General features: G+C 38.3%; 1 protein-coding gene across 4 annotated transcripts; it reads left to right on the top strand.

The window, feature by feature from the left end:
• The first annotated feature begins 9,860 nt into the window (after window positions 1-9,860).
• On the top strand, window positions 9,861-18,874 carry dapp1 (dual adaptor of phosphotyrosine and 3-phosphoinositides). Of its 4 annotated transcripts, none has more exons than XM_047611225.1 (9): window positions 9,863-10,026; window positions 12,073-12,195; window positions 12,923-13,056; window positions 13,632-13,762; window positions 16,576-16,623; window positions 16,786-16,848; window positions 17,016-17,101; window positions 17,818-17,895; window positions 18,379-18,874. In XM_047611225.1, exons 1-9 carry the CDS (start codon window positions 9,944-9,946, stop codon window positions 18,386-18,388), a joined length of 756 nt encoding a protein of 251 aa, XP_047467181.1. In that variant the 5' UTR covers window positions 9,863-9,943; the 3' UTR covers window positions 18,389-18,874. The 4 variants fall into 4 exon arrangements, with proteins under 4 accessions (XP_047467182.1, XP_047467181.1, XP_047467180.1 ...); XM_047611224.1 differs by having other exon boundaries at window positions 17,818-17,905; XM_047611223.1 differs by having other exon boundaries at window positions 17,818-18,874.
• The last annotated feature ends 1,111 nt before the right edge of the window (window positions 18,875-19,985 follow it).

Here is a 19,985-nt window from a genome sequence, read left to right as displayed (position 1 = left end):
CAGTGATGAACAAAGTGTTGTGTATAGTCATCACCTTTTTCAAAACATCAACAAAAATGTAGAGAAAATTCTTTGAAGTATAATTCATAGTAGAACTGCTGTATTGGACTGCATTGTATTGGTGGACCTAATAAGTAGATTTTGACTATGCACATTTTTTTAATGTGAAAGTTTATTCTGTACAAATTGAAACACATAATTGTCTTTTTGAGCAGTAACAGACATTTCCTGGCTTCAACTGGCCTCAGGACAGAAAGGAGGTCACTCTCCTGCAGGTAGCTCAGGTCCTCAACTCCTAAACATTGCAGATGCTCCAGCAAAGGCTCAGGGTCTCTCAGTTTAGGCACTGATTTGACGAAAGACAGAAGCGGACTCTCTGCATCCATGACTAGGAGGACTAGAAGGGATGAAAAATACTGTTACTGTCAAATTTTAATCTTTCAAACTCCAGATGACTCTGAGTCAACAATGCTATGCTTCAGTGAAATTACTCTTGTCCCACAAAGCTTGTACACATGCAAATGTTAATAATCTAGTTTCTGCTCAGGCTTCCAACATTTCATGCTTGTTTCACTTCATACAATGCAAATGCTGGCACATAGGACACATCATGAGGTGTAACAATAACGTATACATGCTGGTCCTACATCACAAGCATGAGCTGAATCTGTCTGAATTCAAGTGCCTCACCTTGGTTTAAACACAGAAAGAGTACCTTCTCGTAATGAGTGCCTTTCCACTACACCTCGGTAGCTGCTCAACATTGGGTTCTTTGACTGAGGTTTTTCCTACTGCGGAGAGCACTGCTTCACTGTACAGTTCAGCATGGAAAGGAGTGGAGTTCTTAACCACCAGTTTATGCCATGAAATCAACTCTCACCACTTATCTGCAGAGAGAAAGAAAAAAAAATTATGAATCATGAAATTTGCCAAAATCAAAATAAATGCTATTGGTTGTGAAAAAGTGTACCTAAACTGTGTTAGCAGATCTCCCCTCAATAAACTAGAAGATGATCGTTAGCTTATCCTTTACATATTTTTCAGTATTGTTTTGAATTTCATATTTGTGAGCGGCAAGAGGAAGATGAAAATATTAGTTTTAAGAAAGAGTAATTGGTTAAAATAAACCATTACCAAATCTCAGTATCATTTATAAAACATTTGTTCTCTCTTCTTTGGAAGAAAATCCACTTAAAATGTCTCACTAGCGACACCTGCATGTGGAGGAGTAGGAGCAGTCTGCGTGGAAAGAAAATTTTGACACGTTCCATAAAATCCAGCGTCCTATCCTAGCCAGAAATCATGCCATTTCAAGTCACGCAGTCAAGGTTATGGCCAAAAAACTAGTGAAAATGTAGAAGAGGGTTAATAATCGATTATTGTTCATTGTTGCAGCTCTAAACAAATGTTGTTCCTCTTTCTCTCCGCCTGTGTCAGTTAGTTCACAAAAGTAAACGTAATGACTCATTGTTAAGTGCTAAGCTAACGTTATAAAATAAAAAGTGTGTGGTCTGGCTGACTACTAACAGTCACAGATATATATATCTATGACTAACACTGGCAGACGCCACGTGAAAACACCGCCGGCAGCCATACTTTTGTCATCACAGTTAGCTAACACTTCAATTGACGACATGCTAGCGGATTGGTTTGTCGACTGAGTAAAGTCAGAGGCATGGTGGTAAATAAAGCTAATACTACTAAGCTTCAGTTTGATACTTGCCTTCTGCCTTCATCCTTCCTCCAGCCTCGACATTAGCAGCTGTTTGCTACTACTTTGTTCAGACATGCTGTGAAATAATTCAAGATGTTGTGATTTATATTGGATTATATATATATATATATACACACAATAGCCTACAGTATTAAATCGTTATTTTACTTTTAATCTTCAGTAATTTTAAAAGATTTTTTTAAGTTTTAAGTTTTGTTGAATTTTACAGTTTATTCCATTAAATAACAGACAAATATTTATAAAATTACGATACATTTGTGAACATATTTTAACAATAAAAATCTGTATTTCTAAATTTTTTTTTGTAAAAGAACACAAATATCATGTTTTCACACGCGTTTTCACAGCTACAATGATGTTGTGTTATTTTACATTTGACATGTAAAATCACAGTCTCCTTTCGTTGATTGTCCAGATTGTTTCTGTATTTAAAAATACAGAAATAATCTGTAAAAATAAACAAAATTCTGTTATATTACTTTGTTTTTTTTTTGTTTTTTTTTGTTTTGTTTTTTTTTACAGTGCAGGAGAGGAGAGGAGACTGCTTAAGAATCAGTGGAAGATAGCTACAGAGAAGGAGAAGAACGGGATTCCGGAAGGGCAGAGGCATGCAAGAGCCTCTTCAGCCCTGTGAGGATGTGTTGAGATTTCTTTGGAAGTTGATGAAGGCAGTATGGAAGAAACATGCTATTCCCAAGGCATGGCACAGAGCAGGGGTGATTTTCATTCCCAAAAAGAGGAGTTCATTAGAAACAAAACAGTTTAGACTGAGCAGTATGCTTAATGTTGAGGGGAGGGTGTTCTTCAGTGTTGTGGCACAGAGGTTGTCCAGTTACTTGGAGAAAAATTCATTCATTGAATCCCCGGCTTTTCTGGATGCTTAGAGCACCCCAGTATTATCTGGTACCAAATTCAGTTACCAAAGTGAGAGAAAAGAGACCTGCATGTTGTATTTGTAGACCTGGCTAATGCATTTCCATCAGTACCTCACAGTCTGCTATGGGAAGCTTTTGATTTTTTTAGACTCCCAGTAGTATCAATGGTCTAGTAAAGGCTATTTTTTCAGATATACAGCTCTGCTTTGCCACAGCAGAGTACACTACAGCATGGCAGCAGCTGGAGGTAGACATCATGGCAGGGAGTACAATCTCTCCACTTACTTTTACCATGGCAATGGAGGTGATTATTAGGGCTTCGAAATGGGTGGTAGGTGGAGAAAAGCTGCAGGCTGCCCCAATTAGGGCCTACATGGATGACATGATGACTGCGACATCAACTGCTTCATGTACTACCAGAGTGCTAAACAGCAACTTGAGGTGGGCTAGAATGAAAGTGAGCCAAGTAAATGTAGGTGTATTTCAGTTGTTAAAGGAAAGGCAATAGATAAGATGTTTGCTATAAATGAGGAGGTGGTCCTCGTAGAGAAGCCAGTGAAGAGTTTGAGAAGGTGGTATGATGCTTGTGATAAAGTGCAGTTCAAATGATTGAGGCAGGAAATAATTCAAGGCATGATTCAAGAGGTCCCAGAAAAGTTAAGGTTGAGCTCCCAGTAACTAGTCTGACAGAGGAGTATAAGTGTGCTAAGGCTAGGCTGGAGATGACTCTCGCACAGTTGAAAGATCCAGTAGTTAGGCGTGTAGTGCCCACGGTTAAAACATTGAGGAAATGGAATCCGAAAGATGTAGTGCAGGAAACGCAGTCTGCCCTCAGGCATAGGAATATCATAGGTCATTTACAGCAAAAGGCGTGGAGGTCTGGGGCTGTGTGCAGCTTGCTCTGTGGAATAACACATCAGTAACAGAAAAGAGAAAGATGGTAGTAGAGGAGATTCATAGGCATGAGGAAGCAGTAAGATGTATTCAAAAAAGCATTGAATAAGGTCAACTAGACTTGTAGAATTTCTTGAAGACGTTTCGCCACTCATCCGAGTAGCTTCTTCAGTTCTGATAAACTATTGGGAAATTGAGGTTTAAATAGGAATAAACTCTGTGGGTAACACCCACCCGAAACTTGCTTGACCAGAGACTGGGGTCACTCATTACCATAATGGCTGGTACTTACCTGTCCTTGAATGGGGGGAAACTGTGTGCCTAGGCTAACTTATCCTATGAATAGAGCTCTAACGACGCTATTGTCCATGGGAGCCTGGAGGCTCAAAGTGTGAATGTTGTAGTAACTTCTTGGGGACAGAAGTCAAAACTGAATTATAAATAGTTGGTAAATTAAATCTCAGTCCACCGCCTGTGTTTAGAGAAGGTTTTTCCACTTTGACATAGATGGCTTCCTTACCCCCTCTCGCAAACCATCTGTCCTCTCTGGCCAGGACTTTGACGTTGGTATCCTCAAAGGAGTGTCCTTTGTCCTTCAGGTGGAGGTGGACTGCTGAGTCGTTTCCTGATGAGCTGGCTCTCCTGTGTTGGGCCATGCGCTTGCGGACTGGTTGTTTTGTTTCCCCAATGTACAAGTCTGTGCATTCCTCACTACACTGAACAGCGTACACTACATTACGCTGTTTCTGTCTAGGTGTTTTTGTCTTTGGGGTGGACCAGTTTCTGTCTTAGTGTGTTTCCAGGTTTTAAATAAACTGGGATACGGTGTTTACAGAGTTTATTCCTATTTAAACCTCAATTTCCCACTAGTTTATCAGAACTGAAGAAGCTACTCGGATGAGTGGCGAAACGTCTTCAAGAAATTCTACAAGTCCAGTTGACCTTATTCAACGCTTTTTTGGATTACCATGACCTGGATGACTGAGAACCTTCACAGACAGTAAGATGTACTAAGGCAGTGTCACAGGCTAAGCAGGGACAGTGGGTGAACTGGGAGAGTGTAGAGAAAAGAAAGTTGAAATGGAGAGAGCTGTGGAGCATGGAGGCTGGCAGGATTAGATTTATGATAGGGGCTATTTATGCTGTGCTGCCATCTCCCCAGAAACTAAACCAGTGGTTAGGGTAGGATGCTGCCAGCCCACTGTGTTCTTTTATATGTACACTTCCGCCACTTTCTGACAGGTTGCAGGGTTAGTCTCTCCCAAGGGCAATATACCTGGTGTCACAACCAGGTGCTGACATGCTTAGCAGCTGCAATTGAGGAAAAACGGGCAAAAGTATTCCTTCCACTGTCTACAACATGAACACTGAACATTAATATTCAAAAGTTGCACCTGCTTACATTATATGTGTGCTTATAAGAGTTCATAGCCACATGAATTAAGAATTATGAATTAAGTTTGAATTTTAATTAAAATCATGATTATAATGATCATAATTAAATTTGCTTACAGCACTTACAGCACACATCACTGCCCAATCTGACCAGTGACGATATAGTCGCATGTCGTCATAAGCCATCCAGTGAGGTGGCCTTCGTTAATAATTGGAACTCTTTCTGGGGAAAGTCTGGTCTGATTAGGTGAGATGGAGTTCACCCCACCTTGACGGGTGCTTCTCTTAATTATCTTATCTCTAGGAATTTGACTGATTTTATTAACCCCCCAAAACTGGGACAACCCAGAGTTCAGCCCAGGAGGCAGAGTTGCAGTCTTACATGCCTCTCTGCCGCTTCTCTAGTACTGTTTCACACCCATAACTCCCCAAACTCCATAGATGTGCTGTCTGCTCCCAGATTTTTTAAATTGAAAAATAACAATAGAGGAGTTATTCATAGGAACCTTACACAAATCAACACAAATTCACTAGTACAACAGAACAAAAAGAAAATTAAATGTGGTCTTTTAAATGTCAGATCTCTCTCGTCTAAATCTCTTCTAGTGACTGATTTGATAACTGATCATCGGATTGATCTATTTAGTTTGGCTGAAACGTTATTTTAAGTACTTCATCTGCATCAGGGGGATCAAAGCTGCTAAACAAAGAGAAACAACCATCAATATAGTCCAAGGTGCTTCCACTAGGAGTAGTAATTTTCCCTCCAATAGTGGGGCCCACATTCACAAAAAAATCATTAAGCACAAATTTCCTATAGCGATGACAGGAAAATAGTCTGATATGTCTACACAGAGTGTACCTGAGCTGAACACTTCATCTCCTGAGTTGGTCAGGATGTTGTCTATCAATGTCGCAGGTTTATCTGTCACGCTAGTGGGTGCAGTGATAATAGGAAAAAAATAGTTGGAGTATGAATTATTCAAAAAATCCAGAGTTAGTGACTTTGTAACACATTTGAGGAAATCTATATTATAATCACCAAGGATATATGCCCTTTTACTTTCTTTATTTATTAATTTCAATGTATGTGTCATACTGTCATTAAAATGAGGAATGTCCGCATCTGGTGGACGATAGACACATCCATTTATTATTTTCTTGTCACTTCTGGACAGAGTTATTTCAATGAATAGGGACTCAATATCCTTGTTTCCTTGTTCCCTTAGGAGATCCTAGTTCTTTGGCAAGCTATGGATATTCATGTGAAAAGCTGAAAATGTCATTGCAGGTAGGCTGTCACACAATGAGTTAAACTGATTTTCACTGTAAGACAATAGTTTTTTTGATTCCGCCTTCAATGAATGAAAAATGTTTTGATGAGGGTCAAAACGACCATTATACAGAAAATCAGTTTCATCTTCACTCTCCTCCAAAGCGTTGAAAGCTTAGCATCCAGGCCTGTTCACAAGGATGTAGCTACTGACATTACAATTGATATCAGCATATGATACTGACTGTATGTGTGTGAAAGTGTGTGAGTGAATTTGAGTGTGAAAGCATCCGTGCTGTGAATGTTCATGTGATGTTAAATAGTCAGTGCTCAGAAACATTTGTTGCATGTTTAGGCTTCAGTTCAGGTTTCTGAAATGATAGGTGCACAATGAGTTTATCAAACCGGAGATAGGCAATCTTTCCCAATCTTTCTTTCTGCCCACGCTGTCCTCATGGCTGGAAGAAGTTCTTCAGTTTGATACTTGCTTTCTGCATTCGTCCTTCCTCCAGCCTCAACATTAGCTGCTGTTTGCTCCAAGTTTCTGTCAGTGCATTTACATGCAGAGCTTAATCGAGCTATGCTTTCTCGCTACAGTCCTTGTCCCAGTTTACATGCAGCTCAAGAAAATCGAATAACTGTTCTCCTCTTCCACACTAGGTGGCGATACGTATCTTTTCAGCGGGTTAATACCACGTTAATAAGGCCCGATTTCCGGGTTGACCCATTACGTGATATAATAAACTAGAGTCGTTCATGCGGCGGACCGGCATTTCAAACAAACGCGTGTTTTGTTCATGCTGTGAAATAATTCAAGACGTTGTGATTTACATTGGATTGTGTATATATACACACACATACAATAGCCTACATTGTTAAATAGCTATTTAACTATTAATTTCTCAGTAATTTTAAATGATTTTAAAACTTTTTTAGAGTTTTAAAGTAGAATTTTACAGTTTATTCCATTAAATAACAGACAAATATTTGTAAAATTACGATACATTTGTGAACATGTTTTAACAATAAATATATGTTTTTTGTAAAAGAACAGAAATATCGTGTTTTCACACGTTTTCACAGTTACAGTGATTTCACATTAAAATCACAGTCTATTTTTTTAAAATACAGAAACAATCTGTAAAGTAAACAGTAAAATTATGCCATATTACATTTTCTTTTTCTTTTTTTTTTTTTTACAGTGTGTGTAAGCACGGTCTATAAATGAGGCCCCTGGATCTCTCTCACACACAGAGACAGGAAAGAGTGAGGTGTCAGTAAAACTATGACAAATACAAGATTATGACCCCCAATCATAACAACCGTAACACTTCAAATAAGGACAAAGCGCAAAAGAACAGCAGGCAAGAACAGCAGGCAGCAAGATTATCAGATGACTTATCAGTTTTCTCAGCAGAATTAATAGCAATAATCATGGCATTATAGGGGATAGAAGAAGTAAAATCACTGAGGGTTTTTGTCTGTACAGATTCTCTTTCAGTATTAAACATTTTACAAGCTGGTAATTTAAATGAAAGACAAGCTTTTATTTGTGAAATATTAAGGATGGTACCCATTGTCAATTGTTAGGGATACATGCTCAGTTTGTTTGGGTAGCAGCTCACATAGGAATACCAGGAAATGAATTAGCTGATAAGTATGCTAAGATCAGAACATGTATTGGTTGAAACTACTTTGGGCATCGCAGAAGTTAAGACCCTTATTAAGAAGGAACTGAAGAAATTGTGGCTAACTCAGTGAAATAATGGAAGTATAGACAGACATTTGGACATAAGAAATGGAGGTAGGAACGGGAGGGAAGAGACAATTCTTAAGGGAATGAGAATAAGACATGATTAAATTCTACTTTGCATATTATGGAAAAACATCAAGATGGAAAATGTCTATACTATAGACTATGTAATCATGAAATGTAAAACGTATGAAAGGGAAACAAGGAAACTAAAAAGTAAAATAGAGAGGGAAGAAGAAGTGTTTAGTTTAAGAGAATGTTTAGGAGTTCATAAGGGGATCGAGTCACCAGGTTCTGGAATATTTAAAAGAAACAGGATTACATAAAAGAATCTGAGATTTACATATTTGTGTATGTGTGTATCTGTATACCAGTATGTGTGTTTGATGCTAAACCAATATTAGGTTGGAACTGCAGTTATCCACACCGACCACAGGGTGGCGGTTATGCACTGTTATAGTTACCACGAGGGCTGGTTTGAGAATAGACATGGATACGGGCTTGGGGCTTGAACTCATAGACATATATACTAGACGCCGCACTGAGCGTTGAATCTACATCAACGCGGCCGCCATTTTGGGTGTGGCAAAGTGGAGCGATCGGAGCATAGACATACGTGAGACACATTGAGGTATGTGTGTATGTTCATCACTGCCCCCGTGCATGTATAATATCCATCAATGTGCCCCGGATGTGTGTGTGTGTGTGTGTTTGTGTGTGTGTGTGTGTGTGTGTGTGTGTGTGTGTGTGTGTGTGTGTGTGTGTGTACATACAGTATGTTCATTAATGTGCATATAAAAACGATCAAAATCAGTTAAATGTAAACGTTAGTGCTCTTTATGCAGAAACCCCTCATGTCACATCTACATTTCAGGATCTGATTGTTATATAATAACGGTTGTACAGTATATCCATCGTATGATAATCGTATTTGTACACTTATTTCACCCTCTGTACGATGTACAATCAATAATTCCAAATATTCCATTATATACGATAATCTGACTCCTTCAATATATGTCCTATGTGATACGTAAGTTTTGGTGTGATAATTTGTTATAGTACGGCTGTGGTGCAGAACTAATATTAGCCTAGCGGTAAATACAGAGGGAGAACATGAAAATAAACATGAAAACAGAAGAAAAAAAATAATAACATGTACTCAATAAATAAATAATTAAACGAAATAATAAAATGGTGTTTAATCTCACATAATTTATATTCGTAGTTATCCATATTACATTCAACAGTTTTGATTAAAAAACAAACAAACAAACAAACAAAAACAAAACTGCACCTATCTTAGACGTCTATATGACCTCCAAAAAAGTGACCTAGTTTGACGTTCAAATTGAACGGTAAATCGACGTAAAGGTAAATTGACGTCTAAATCGGGTCATGGCGTCCAAATATCGGACCTAGTTTACACGTCGTGTCTACATCCAGAATTGGTCGTGCACAGACTCACGCAATATAGACATGATCTGCACGTCCATCAGACTTCTAACATGATTAGATGTTAAATATAAATATTTCAATGTTTATCACAGTAACAGTGTTATTAGTTTCTGTAAACACTCATAAAAACATTTTAAAAATGCATACGTTGGTTTGGTGCTTACCTATATCCTAAACATTTGGAGTGAGCCTAAACATTTCTAATCGTCACTTTCAAAGTTACATATGTTATTTTTGGTGCCTATTTGTTTCCCAAATATATTAGTGTGTGTGTCTGAGTGGGTGAATAATAGGCATTTACTTAAAGCACTTTGGAGAAAGGCGCTTTATGAAGTTAAGTCCATTTCCTTTTATTAGTTTATGGGGCAGATCTGCCACATCCAATATGGCGGACGCGCTGACATATCGCAGCAACGGACCAACCCGCTCGTTGCGGCGTCTATGTATATATGTCTATGCTTGAATTATTGCAAATATTTCCTCAAAGTTTACTTCCGTGTTCGGTTCAAGCGAAGCACTTCCATTTCTAGCCTTTGAATTTGTATGATCTGAAAATTTAGATGTGGTGCCTGAATACTTCTGGAGAGATGAGTTTTTACAGTGATGCGTCTTCCGAAGAAATCGACGAATTAGAGACTTTGCGGTAAGACCGTTGATAGTTTGATGTCTATAGTACCTTTCATCTGTTAAAATATAGTTTAATTGTTGCTAGAGGAAACCAGATTACTTCCGCGATTTAAGTTCCTACTTTACGAGATACTGAGCAAAAAAATTCGTTTAAGGGAGTGGTAAACAGAATCACAGACATTTAATCTAATGTTAAGACAAACCGTTTTTGGTAAAATAATTTTTTGGTTTATAGTCTAATATTAGACTTAGCAATCACAATCTTTTTGTCATTTATGGTGTTTGGTGCAATACACAGAAAAAAAAGTCAGAAATAACAACATAAAAAAAAAAAAAAAAAAATTAAATATCAGCATTTTATCTCATCTCATCTTCTACTACCACTTATTCTCACTAGCGTCGCGGGGGTTGCTGGAGCCTAACCAAGCTGGCATCGGGCGAGAGGCAGGGTACACCCTGGACAGGTCGCCAGTCTATTGCAGGGCTAACACAAAGACAAACAACTATTTACACACACACTCACACCTAGGGTCAATTTAGAGTCACCAATTAGCCTAACGAGCATGTCTTTTGAGGTGGGAGGAAGCCGGAGTACCCAGAGAAAACCCATGCAGACACAGGGAAAATATGCAAAATATCAACATTTCAAATTGATTAAATAAAACTGATGATGGTAAATACAGAGATAATTCACTGAAAGAAATTATTTACAATTATGTAGCATGAAATGACTAAATTCTTCTGAAGAAGGTGGTAGCATGTAGGCTAAAGGCTACTATTTTACACCTAAAAAGTGACTTAACCTATGGTTAGGTGCTACATCCAAATATTCTCATTGACCTGTAGATTAGCTTGTAATCTGCAATAATGCAATTTCAATCTTGATGAATGCTTTTTAAGTTTGTGGAATACTTGTTGAGGTTTATGGGGTATATTCTGGCTGTCATGTTTGTAAAACATCAGAAACACTTCTCTCATCTCTGTGTTTGCTGCAACAGAGAGGACAGAGAATAAAGAGCTGAAGTAATTATTATTATTATTTCTTTTATTTAAAATGTGGCATTGAATTGTTGTGTGGGTATAGAATGTATGTTAGTATAACCCTAATGATAAAGAGAATTGGTTTGATTTTAGGAGTGATGTACTTTGGCTATTTTTTCTCCTTGAAGCAGGCTGGTAACCAAAAGGTGGGTGTGGGTTTGTAGTACATGATTGTGTAATTAAAAAAGGTATAAATAGATGTGTTATTTTAAATGTTACATACTCGACACAACAGGGTGGTACACTGGAGTGGTGGTTAGCACTGATGCCTCATGTCAAGCAGGTTCCGGGTTCCTTCCCGTGTGAGGTTTGCATGTTCTCCCTGTGTTTACGTGGGATCTCTCTCTTTGTAATAATCCTACGATAGACTGGGCCCTGCCAGGGTGTACCCCGCCTTTCACCCTACCTTGGTGGATGGACTCCACCCACTTATTGCATTGTATTGTAATTCCATGTCACAGTTAAATAACAAGCAGTTTTCCATAATAATGATTATGTGTGTGTGTGTGTGTGTGTGTGTGTGTGTATGCGTGTGTGCGTATACTGATCATGTATAACATGGTGACCACTGAGATGAGAAGGAAATAACATATCTATCTTGTGACAATGCAATGTTGTAATGGGAAACATTTCAACTTGGCATTCGTATAGATGTTACTTAGACATGTAGCAGCAGCCACCTTGAGCTGGAGGCAGCAAGACACAGGCAGACACAGAAACAATTCATGAACAATTTTAAAAAAACATGAAAAACAGCACAGGTGTTGACCTGGTCAAGGATCTGTGGGATGCACAGGAACATGCCTGATTCACAGAAGCCCCTCTCCTCAACCTATAAACCACAAAGGCCCCAACTAACAATGAACAACTACCAAACACCTCAGGATACCTCAGAAGGCCCAAGTTCATTCTCTGATGAGTTCGAACTGTTTAAGACTTACACAGTATAAGGCAGGCGGTCACAATGATATGCCTGATCAGTATGTGTATAGATATATATATATATATATATGCATTGAAGGTGGTACCACTATGACCTGTCCCGCCATGCTGCAGAAGCCCTTCTCTTGTCCAATGGAAAAGATGGAAGTTACCTCCTGAGAAACAGTAATGCGGGACCAGGCTGCTTCGCCCTGTCTGTCAGGTCATTCTGCCTATTCCTACCATTGTATTGCTACCATCATACCTATTCCTATTCCTACCATCATACTTTAATTCAGGTGTGACTCACTGTTATTATACTTATTAGTTATTTATTCCCACAAATTATCCTAATATTTTATTGTTATTAGTCTGTTTTGGAAGGTGAAGAAAAGCAAGTAGATGTCAATATCTTTACATATTCTTCAATTAAATTAACAGACCATTTTAGACACTTCTTTATTAATGAAATGTTCTTGAATTGGGGCTTGGCTTGTGTTTAAAACAAGAATTTGGTTTATATTTTTAGAGAAAGACTTTGAACAGCTACGAACAGTATAGTGTGTTTGGTATTGCAACTTAAACATTATATTGTGCCTGCAGTAGGTAAAAAATAAAAAATAAAAAAACATAAACACCAACAAAAAGATAATAGTTCCATTTGTATTTTGTACTTAAAACAAACCACTGTAGCAACGGCAGAAATTAAACTAAAAGTTTGTTGTTGCAGCTGCTCTTTCTGGCAATGTGTTGACACAGAGAATATTGTAATCAATCTCCTCACCTGTCAGTATGTGTTAAGTAAAATCCTCTCCAGGTAGGCATTCTGATGTGTGCCTAACTCTCCTGAATGTTGCTCTACTCACTTTGAATGCTAAAGTGTAGATAAATGATTATATTTTTGTAAAAGAAATATGACATTAAATGTGTGTTTTAACTCTGACACATAGGGCAAAGGATTCAGTAAAGCATTTTCATGTGACACGCAAAGACAGTGGGTATGCTTTTGGCTTTAACGAGTTTTCAACCCTCCAAGACTTTGTCAGCCACTTTGCTAATCAGCCTGTTCTGGGCAGTGACACAGGTATGTAGACTTTGATCTTGACTCAAAAAAAAAAAAAAAACTGTAAAAAAAAATGTTTAGTATTTCAATTTTACTATTATGGAGGTATATAACCTATTGTACGTGCTTATTATGTGTGCTGTCACATGCAAACAGTCTTTATTCTGAGAACCTCTTTATTCACATAAGAGGCCTTCAGGCACAATAGTGAAATGTGGTTTTGATCATTTCTCATGTGTGAGTATAGATTAGGTTTCAGCTTTGGCAGGGACATTGGTCCATGCAGGAACTTTTGTGGCATTTAAAAGTACCTGTATACATAATACAGATGTACTATCTTGTAACAGGTAATTGCCCTTAAATTTTCATATTAATGTGGCAATATAACATGAGAAAACATGATGGTCATTTGAATGGTCAACTGTCAGACATAGCACTGGATTTGCATACCTCATACATACAGATTACACACGAAACAAAAACAGCCCAACAATGTCCCTTACACATTGTGTTGGTGGATGTTTTCTGTGCTTCTGTGTTTAATGCTGCAGTGTTAGCCAGTCGGGTATCTAATCTATCCTCCGTGTCTCAAACAGGAACTCTCATTGTGCTGAAGTGTCCATATCCCTGGCATGTGGAGGAACCATCGATCTACGAGTCTGTGCGAGTTCACACTGCCATACAGACAGGCCGTACAGAAAATGATCTAGTGGCAAATGCACCATCGGTATGACTACTACTACACACACCTGTGAACAACTGATTTCATTATATGTCAAAATAGCTCTGAGGTGGGATTTGATGAAAGTAGCTAAAGATTTATGTATTTCTTCTTCTTCTTCAACCTATGAGTGTTCTTCTGTTATGTTCATGATATCCATACATCCAATATACATCCAGTGAGTGTAAGAACTATCCACAATAGACAATTTTTCTAAAAAGATATTTGTGTTCCCACCATGGGATACATGACCATTTACATGCAGATGACAAAAGTAAGATTACACAGGTGAAAACACAGTCAGTGACATGGAATTTTATTTTTTTGTAACAAAATGGCTGCTGTCAGAGTTGTTTAAAGTCTGCCTTCAAAATAATGAAAATGGTTAACAGTTAACGTCACACATCTTGTTGCTCTGAATGGTTGTAGCACCATCCAAACCATCCAATGGAACACTCAGAGTATTTGTTTTTCTCTGTATCAGTTTAACCACACCCCATAAATAAACTGTAAGGAGTGTTACCAGACTCTCCTGAAAGTGTCAGAGCTGTGTCAGATAAGTAGTAAAGTTACTAAATAGTGGGATTGTTTTTACTTTGGTACGTACGTTGTACGTTGGTTGATGTTAACCGAGCGGCATATGGCATTTGCCTTAGGGACGGTAGGAAAGGGGTGCACAGTTTAATCTCTAATATTTGTTGCAGGTCTAGAAAGCAGAGAGGACATGGGAGGCTAATTTGTTGTAAGTGAGGTAGCTGCCATTGAGGGTGTGGCAGCAGATGACCATTGATCTTGAACCTCATGGGCAGGGGTGTTGTTTGGGTATGGCTATGGTAGAAAATGTATGAACGGAGTAGAGGGCTGCATTGGGATTGGGTCCCGCAACTCAAATCTCGCCCGTTGCAAAGTTTATACCGCCCCCTCCCGCAACATTTGAGTTGGACCCAGCAGGACCCAATCCCAATGCAGCCCTCTAGGCTCTACTGCGTACCGCCACTGAATCTTTTAGTAGTACGCAGTATGGACCGTACCAACTTACTTTCACCCCTGCTTGTCAATCAGAGCACAATGAAGTGCTAAAAAAAAAGCTTGCTAAAAAACAAGCTTATAACAGTAAGCTGTTGTATCTGTGGATCCTGTTCATCTTGCCACAAATCACAAAAACTTCTAGCGGAGACAAACCAGCCCCAAACCCCTGTCTAACATCACTCGTTTAGCTCGATTTTAGTGAAAATTTTAATTGTTTCCAGCTCTTGAGTTTATTCTGACTACAGAAATATGAACCCATGTTGGGAATAATTTGTTTAAAAAAATGACAATGAGGACAGGATAGAGACACGTTTTATGAAGTGGATATACTTCAAGTAACAAACATTTATTAATTTGTCTTCAGAGATTATTCACAGGTGGATTGTAACAAGAAAATTCTTGTTAAAAATCTTCGTAGAAAGTTCAATTGAACATTGTTTTTGTTGTTGTTGTTGTTATTGTTGTTTTAAACCAGCATCATGTACTGTACATGTGGGGAAGTCATAGTGTTATGGAAGCAGAACACTGGGGCTACTGTGTTGATCTAATGCTGGTGAATTGGTCATAAATATATTGGCTGAGGATCATTTAGCAGAAAAACTGTAATCCTTAAACTGACGTTCAGTGATGCCTTTGACTCTGAGTTGTGTTGGAATGGAAATCTCCTGGATATTTTGGTTCATTCTTCTGTTGTTGGTAAAAGAAAAAGTCATACTGTGAACCCCTGTGTGCAGTATTGTGAATATAATCCAATCCATAGTACTGATAGTGATAATTTATAAATTTTCTAAAGCTTCTTGATTTTGCTCTTAAATCGCACCAGGTTTCTCCATTTAAATTTACAATGCTCAAAAAAATTCCGCAGGGGTAAATTCCCTCGGACCCCACAGGATGGGGTGATCCTTGCCATACCTTGTCCAAAACTGAAATGACCCCACTGCTTGTGGGTAAAGGAGATGAAGCTTGAAATTGAATTGGAGCAATGTTGTCCGGTGAATTTGGAAGTAGTTGCTAGCTGCTCCGTGGAATACATATGACTGAGTGCAAAGGGTTTTGTTGCAAAGTGTGTCTGTGATTGGACTGATGTGTGAATATTATCATTGTAAAAAAAAAAATCCCTGAATAGATTGTTGCATGAATATGTGGTTTTTGTATCCATAGTAGTAGTTTTTGGTTTTATCAAGGCAACTTTGTAGCCTGCTTTGATTTAAAGGCATGTACCGATGTCACAAAACCCTGTCTGCTGCAGGCAGACTAACTGGATGCTTTACGCACAGTTAGATTTTCGGGTTCCCCCTTGGGAGTGGCCCTGCTTTTGAACTTTGGCTAACTAGTTAATTGCATTAAATGAAAATATTCCAAGGTGAAATAAAGCATCATTGTCTTTTGAGATGGTCTATTCAGTTCAATTCAATTCAATTCAATTAATTTTATTTATATAGCATCAATAACAATACAAATTGTCTCAAGATGTTTTACAAAAACTGACCTCATGTTTATCTCGGTTAGCCCGAGTGGAAAGTTACTTATTGTTACTAAAATTCCAATAATGTTTATGCAAGGCATATTTAATTTCTCTCTGTTCTAGTGACATCAGTGTTCAAGTGAATTCTGTATATTTCTTAATGAACAGATTTATTAAAAAGGGGGCTAACACTATACTTAAAAAGTATAAAATACATTTTCGGTGAGCAGCATTTAAGCCCAACAACCCAGAACTGTTCTTGAAAGTAATTACTTGTCATTCACTGCATAATATTTTTTTCACTGACACAAGCATGTCGTTTTAGCTGGGCACAAAGGAGGGCTATCTCGTGAAACAAGGAGCAATTATGAAGGTAAGAGCAGTGGAATTTTATGAGAGATGCATCTGCCCATGTCTGAATGTAATTAAGTGCTTAATGTGATATCAATCACAGAGTTGGAGTAGTTATGTACCTGTTATGGATTAATACTTTGGGGTTCAGCGATTAAAAATATATTTCTGTTGTTGTTTGCAGAATTGGAAACAGAGATGGTTCACACTGAACAGATATGAACTGAAGTACTTCAAAAACAAAATGGTGAGTATCTCCTCAGCTTTTTAACTATGTGTGAGAAATGCATTTTTCTCTTTTTATTACAATCTGTGACTTGAGCAGCATTAAACTTCAGCTGGTTCTTTTCATACCAATGAAACAACAAGAGTTTGTAGTATGTTCATGTAAGCAGTCATACTTTGCTTTCGCAGTGTGAGGAGCCCATTAGAACACTGGATCTGCGAGTCTGCTCTGCAGTCCAGTTTGACTACTCTCAGGACAGAGTCAACTGTTTCTGGTAAGCCATACTAGCCTGTTTTGACATAAGGTAGTGTCTTTGTTAGTGGCAATTAATGAATTAGAATATACTGTATAATAAAGATACAGATGAGGTAAAGATGAAGATAGTGGATTGTCTTCTTTACCTTGGCTCAGACAGTTCTTCGGGGCTAAAGAGGCTATAGATATGATAATATGATATTTACATTTCAAATTAACCAAAATTGCAGCACAGCATTTGCGCAGCACAGTGCAACAACCTGGAAATTGACACAAACAAACAGACACAAAAGATTTGTGAGCATAATGGGTGAGTAGGAGAGACACTCCTCATAAATGAACATACCCCCATTGTCTCTTCTCCTTAGTTGCCCACCACAACTCTGTGTCCCTTATTTGGGCTTGTAAGCATGTTTTTCTTACAATCATGGTTTGAGTGGACTTACTATTTAATTAACAACTGTCTTGTCTGTAACCTTAAACACTTTGTGCTGTGTTGTAGTTGAGTTGAAAAAGGTATACCCTGATGGCAAAAGCCTCTTTCAGTAGGAAAATGCTCCCCGCCACAAAGCAAAAATTGTTCATGATTCAGAATACTAATCAAATCGACCGTGGGATGTGCTGCTCAAAAAATACTAGACTAATCTATTGAGGCCCCACCTTGCAAGGTGAAGGACATAAAATATCTGCTTGTCATACCCTTGATTCGCTTAATGTACTTCTGTATGTCCACAGTGTGGTGTTTCCAGAGCGAACATTTTATCTCTGTGCAAAGACAGGTGTGGAGGCAGATGAGTGGATCAAGATCCTGAGGTGGAAACTGGTTTGTTCACACTACATGTTGTACACAATGCTGGCAAAAGTGAGAAAATTTTTCCAGTAACCTCAATAGCAAGTCTGCTACATAGTACTACAAAAAGTGCCAAAAGAACCATTGATAATGGTAAACATAGGCAAGCTGCCAAATGGTACTTGTCAGCCTTAGGTAATCTGTGAAAGAGTCCTGGGTTGTAACAGTACTTGACATGTGCCAATTGTGTAGGGAATGCCATTGACAAAATCTGTCTATTTGTCTGGTTTACTGAGCTTTAGGTCTACTAATCAATCTAAACTATTACTGAATGACAGTAAGTGAAAACTCAGCTCAACTTGTCTAACTTATTTATTTTTACGATGTTCACTTGTTAACTATTAAGGATAAACACATTACATACATTACATAATTTAAATGAACGGTTAACTTTACTAAGTTGCATTGTTTTTTTCTGTGTGCATTGAGACTTCATATGTTTTCAGTCACAGATAAGAAAAGATCAATGATGGATGTCATTGGAGACAATGGATGGTAAAAAGTCGACTCTTCATGGACGACATCACATTCACTGGATAAACAATGAAAAACAACATTGTTCAAAACAAAAGATTAAATTGTACATTTGAAATTCATTGTAACATTTGATTTATCCAGCCGTTATGTAAGTGCACTGTACCCTCTGGACAATAACAATATTATTGTGAGATTCATATTACTGTGGCAGTCTTGTTTGATTTGTTTCCCAGAGAATATTCATTACCTGTAAACTTTAACATACCACATTTGCTTTCACAGTTCTTGCTTAAAGGCTCTGTTATTTCCAGTAACCACCTCTGTAATTTTACTAAAGATTACTGCTATTCCCTATTGTTTTCAGTGGCAGGTCAACATTTTCTGTTCTAGAGTATATTTTTGGCTGCAGAATGGTGTATGTAGGATGCATATAGTTGAATCAAAATAAACTACAGTGTATTTTAACACAGTGATGTGGTTTACTGGTATAAGATAAGATACAGAATGCCTTTATTCTTCCCACAATGGGGAAATTCTCATTGTTAACAACAGCAGGGACATTCATCAATCACAGACAGTGCACACAGTGGTGGACTAAAGAATAAAATATAAGGATATATAAAAAAAAGATATACTGTATGTCCAGCACTTTGCAACCACCTAAGCAACACACGCCTGCCCCCTTAACTAATGTCTTCAAAAATTAAAAAAAAAATCAATATAAACCCTGAACACACCTGTAGCTTTCTTCACCTCCCACTAGCGTAACACAGACACGCTAACAGTGATATTAAGTTTTGTTATGATACTATGTTGTAGCTGTTATGCTTAGCTATGTAAGAAGTTTCAAAGAAGCAGTGTGAGCGGCAAATTACTGTGGGTGGGGGAGGGGAGGGGAGAGGAGGAGAGGAGAGGAGAGGAGAGCAGAGGAGAGGAGAGGAGCCTGGTAGCTGAAGGCAATATGGTATACAGTGAAGAGAAGCTAAAACTAGGGTAATATGATCTCTCTTGCTAATTCCTGTCAGTGCTCTTGCTGCAGCGTTTTGAATCAATTGGAGGCTTTTTAAAGAGCTACTTGGACAGCCAGACATTAACGAGTTACAATAATCATAAACATGCAGCGGTTGGTAGTGCTCCATGGGCCGGTCAAGACTATGCTTCCTTTGTACCATCACCCAGGTTTCCAGGCTGCTTGGCAGCTGCAGGAGGACAGCTAGCAGGATGCTGCGCTTGGTCGGCCCGCACCGGCTACAGGGCGCTGGCTAGCTATTGCTTTTTGCATAGTGTGGAGTCGTGCTTCCAATTCAGAGAGCCTTACCTCCAAAGCTACAAATAAACTACATTTATTACAGGTACCATTAACACTAAAGGAGGCAGAGAAGTAGCTAAACATGTGGCACGACGAGCAGGAGAGAGAAGGAGAAGTAGAGGGAGAGAGAGGGGCCATAGTTAACTGGTAAATACACCAAAGCTGGTTAAATTGAGATGATATGTGAGATTAACAAGGTGCTACAGAGACAGGTGGTTGGGTAAACTCAAAGCACGAGTTTCTCCACATGTACAGAAAACGTTTATG

The sequence above is a fragment of the Mugil cephalus genome, chromosome 17, assembly GCF_022458985.1.
Source record: "Mugil cephalus isolate CIBA_MC_2020 chromosome 17, CIBA_Mcephalus_1.1, whole genome shotgun sequence".
Classification (NCBI taxonomy): domain Eukaryota; kingdom Metazoa; phylum Chordata; class Actinopteri; order Mugiliformes; family Mugilidae; genus Mugil; species Mugil cephalus.
The sequence above is the reverse complement of the archived record's forward strand: the minus strand, read 5'-3'. Positions and strand labels throughout refer to the sequence as shown.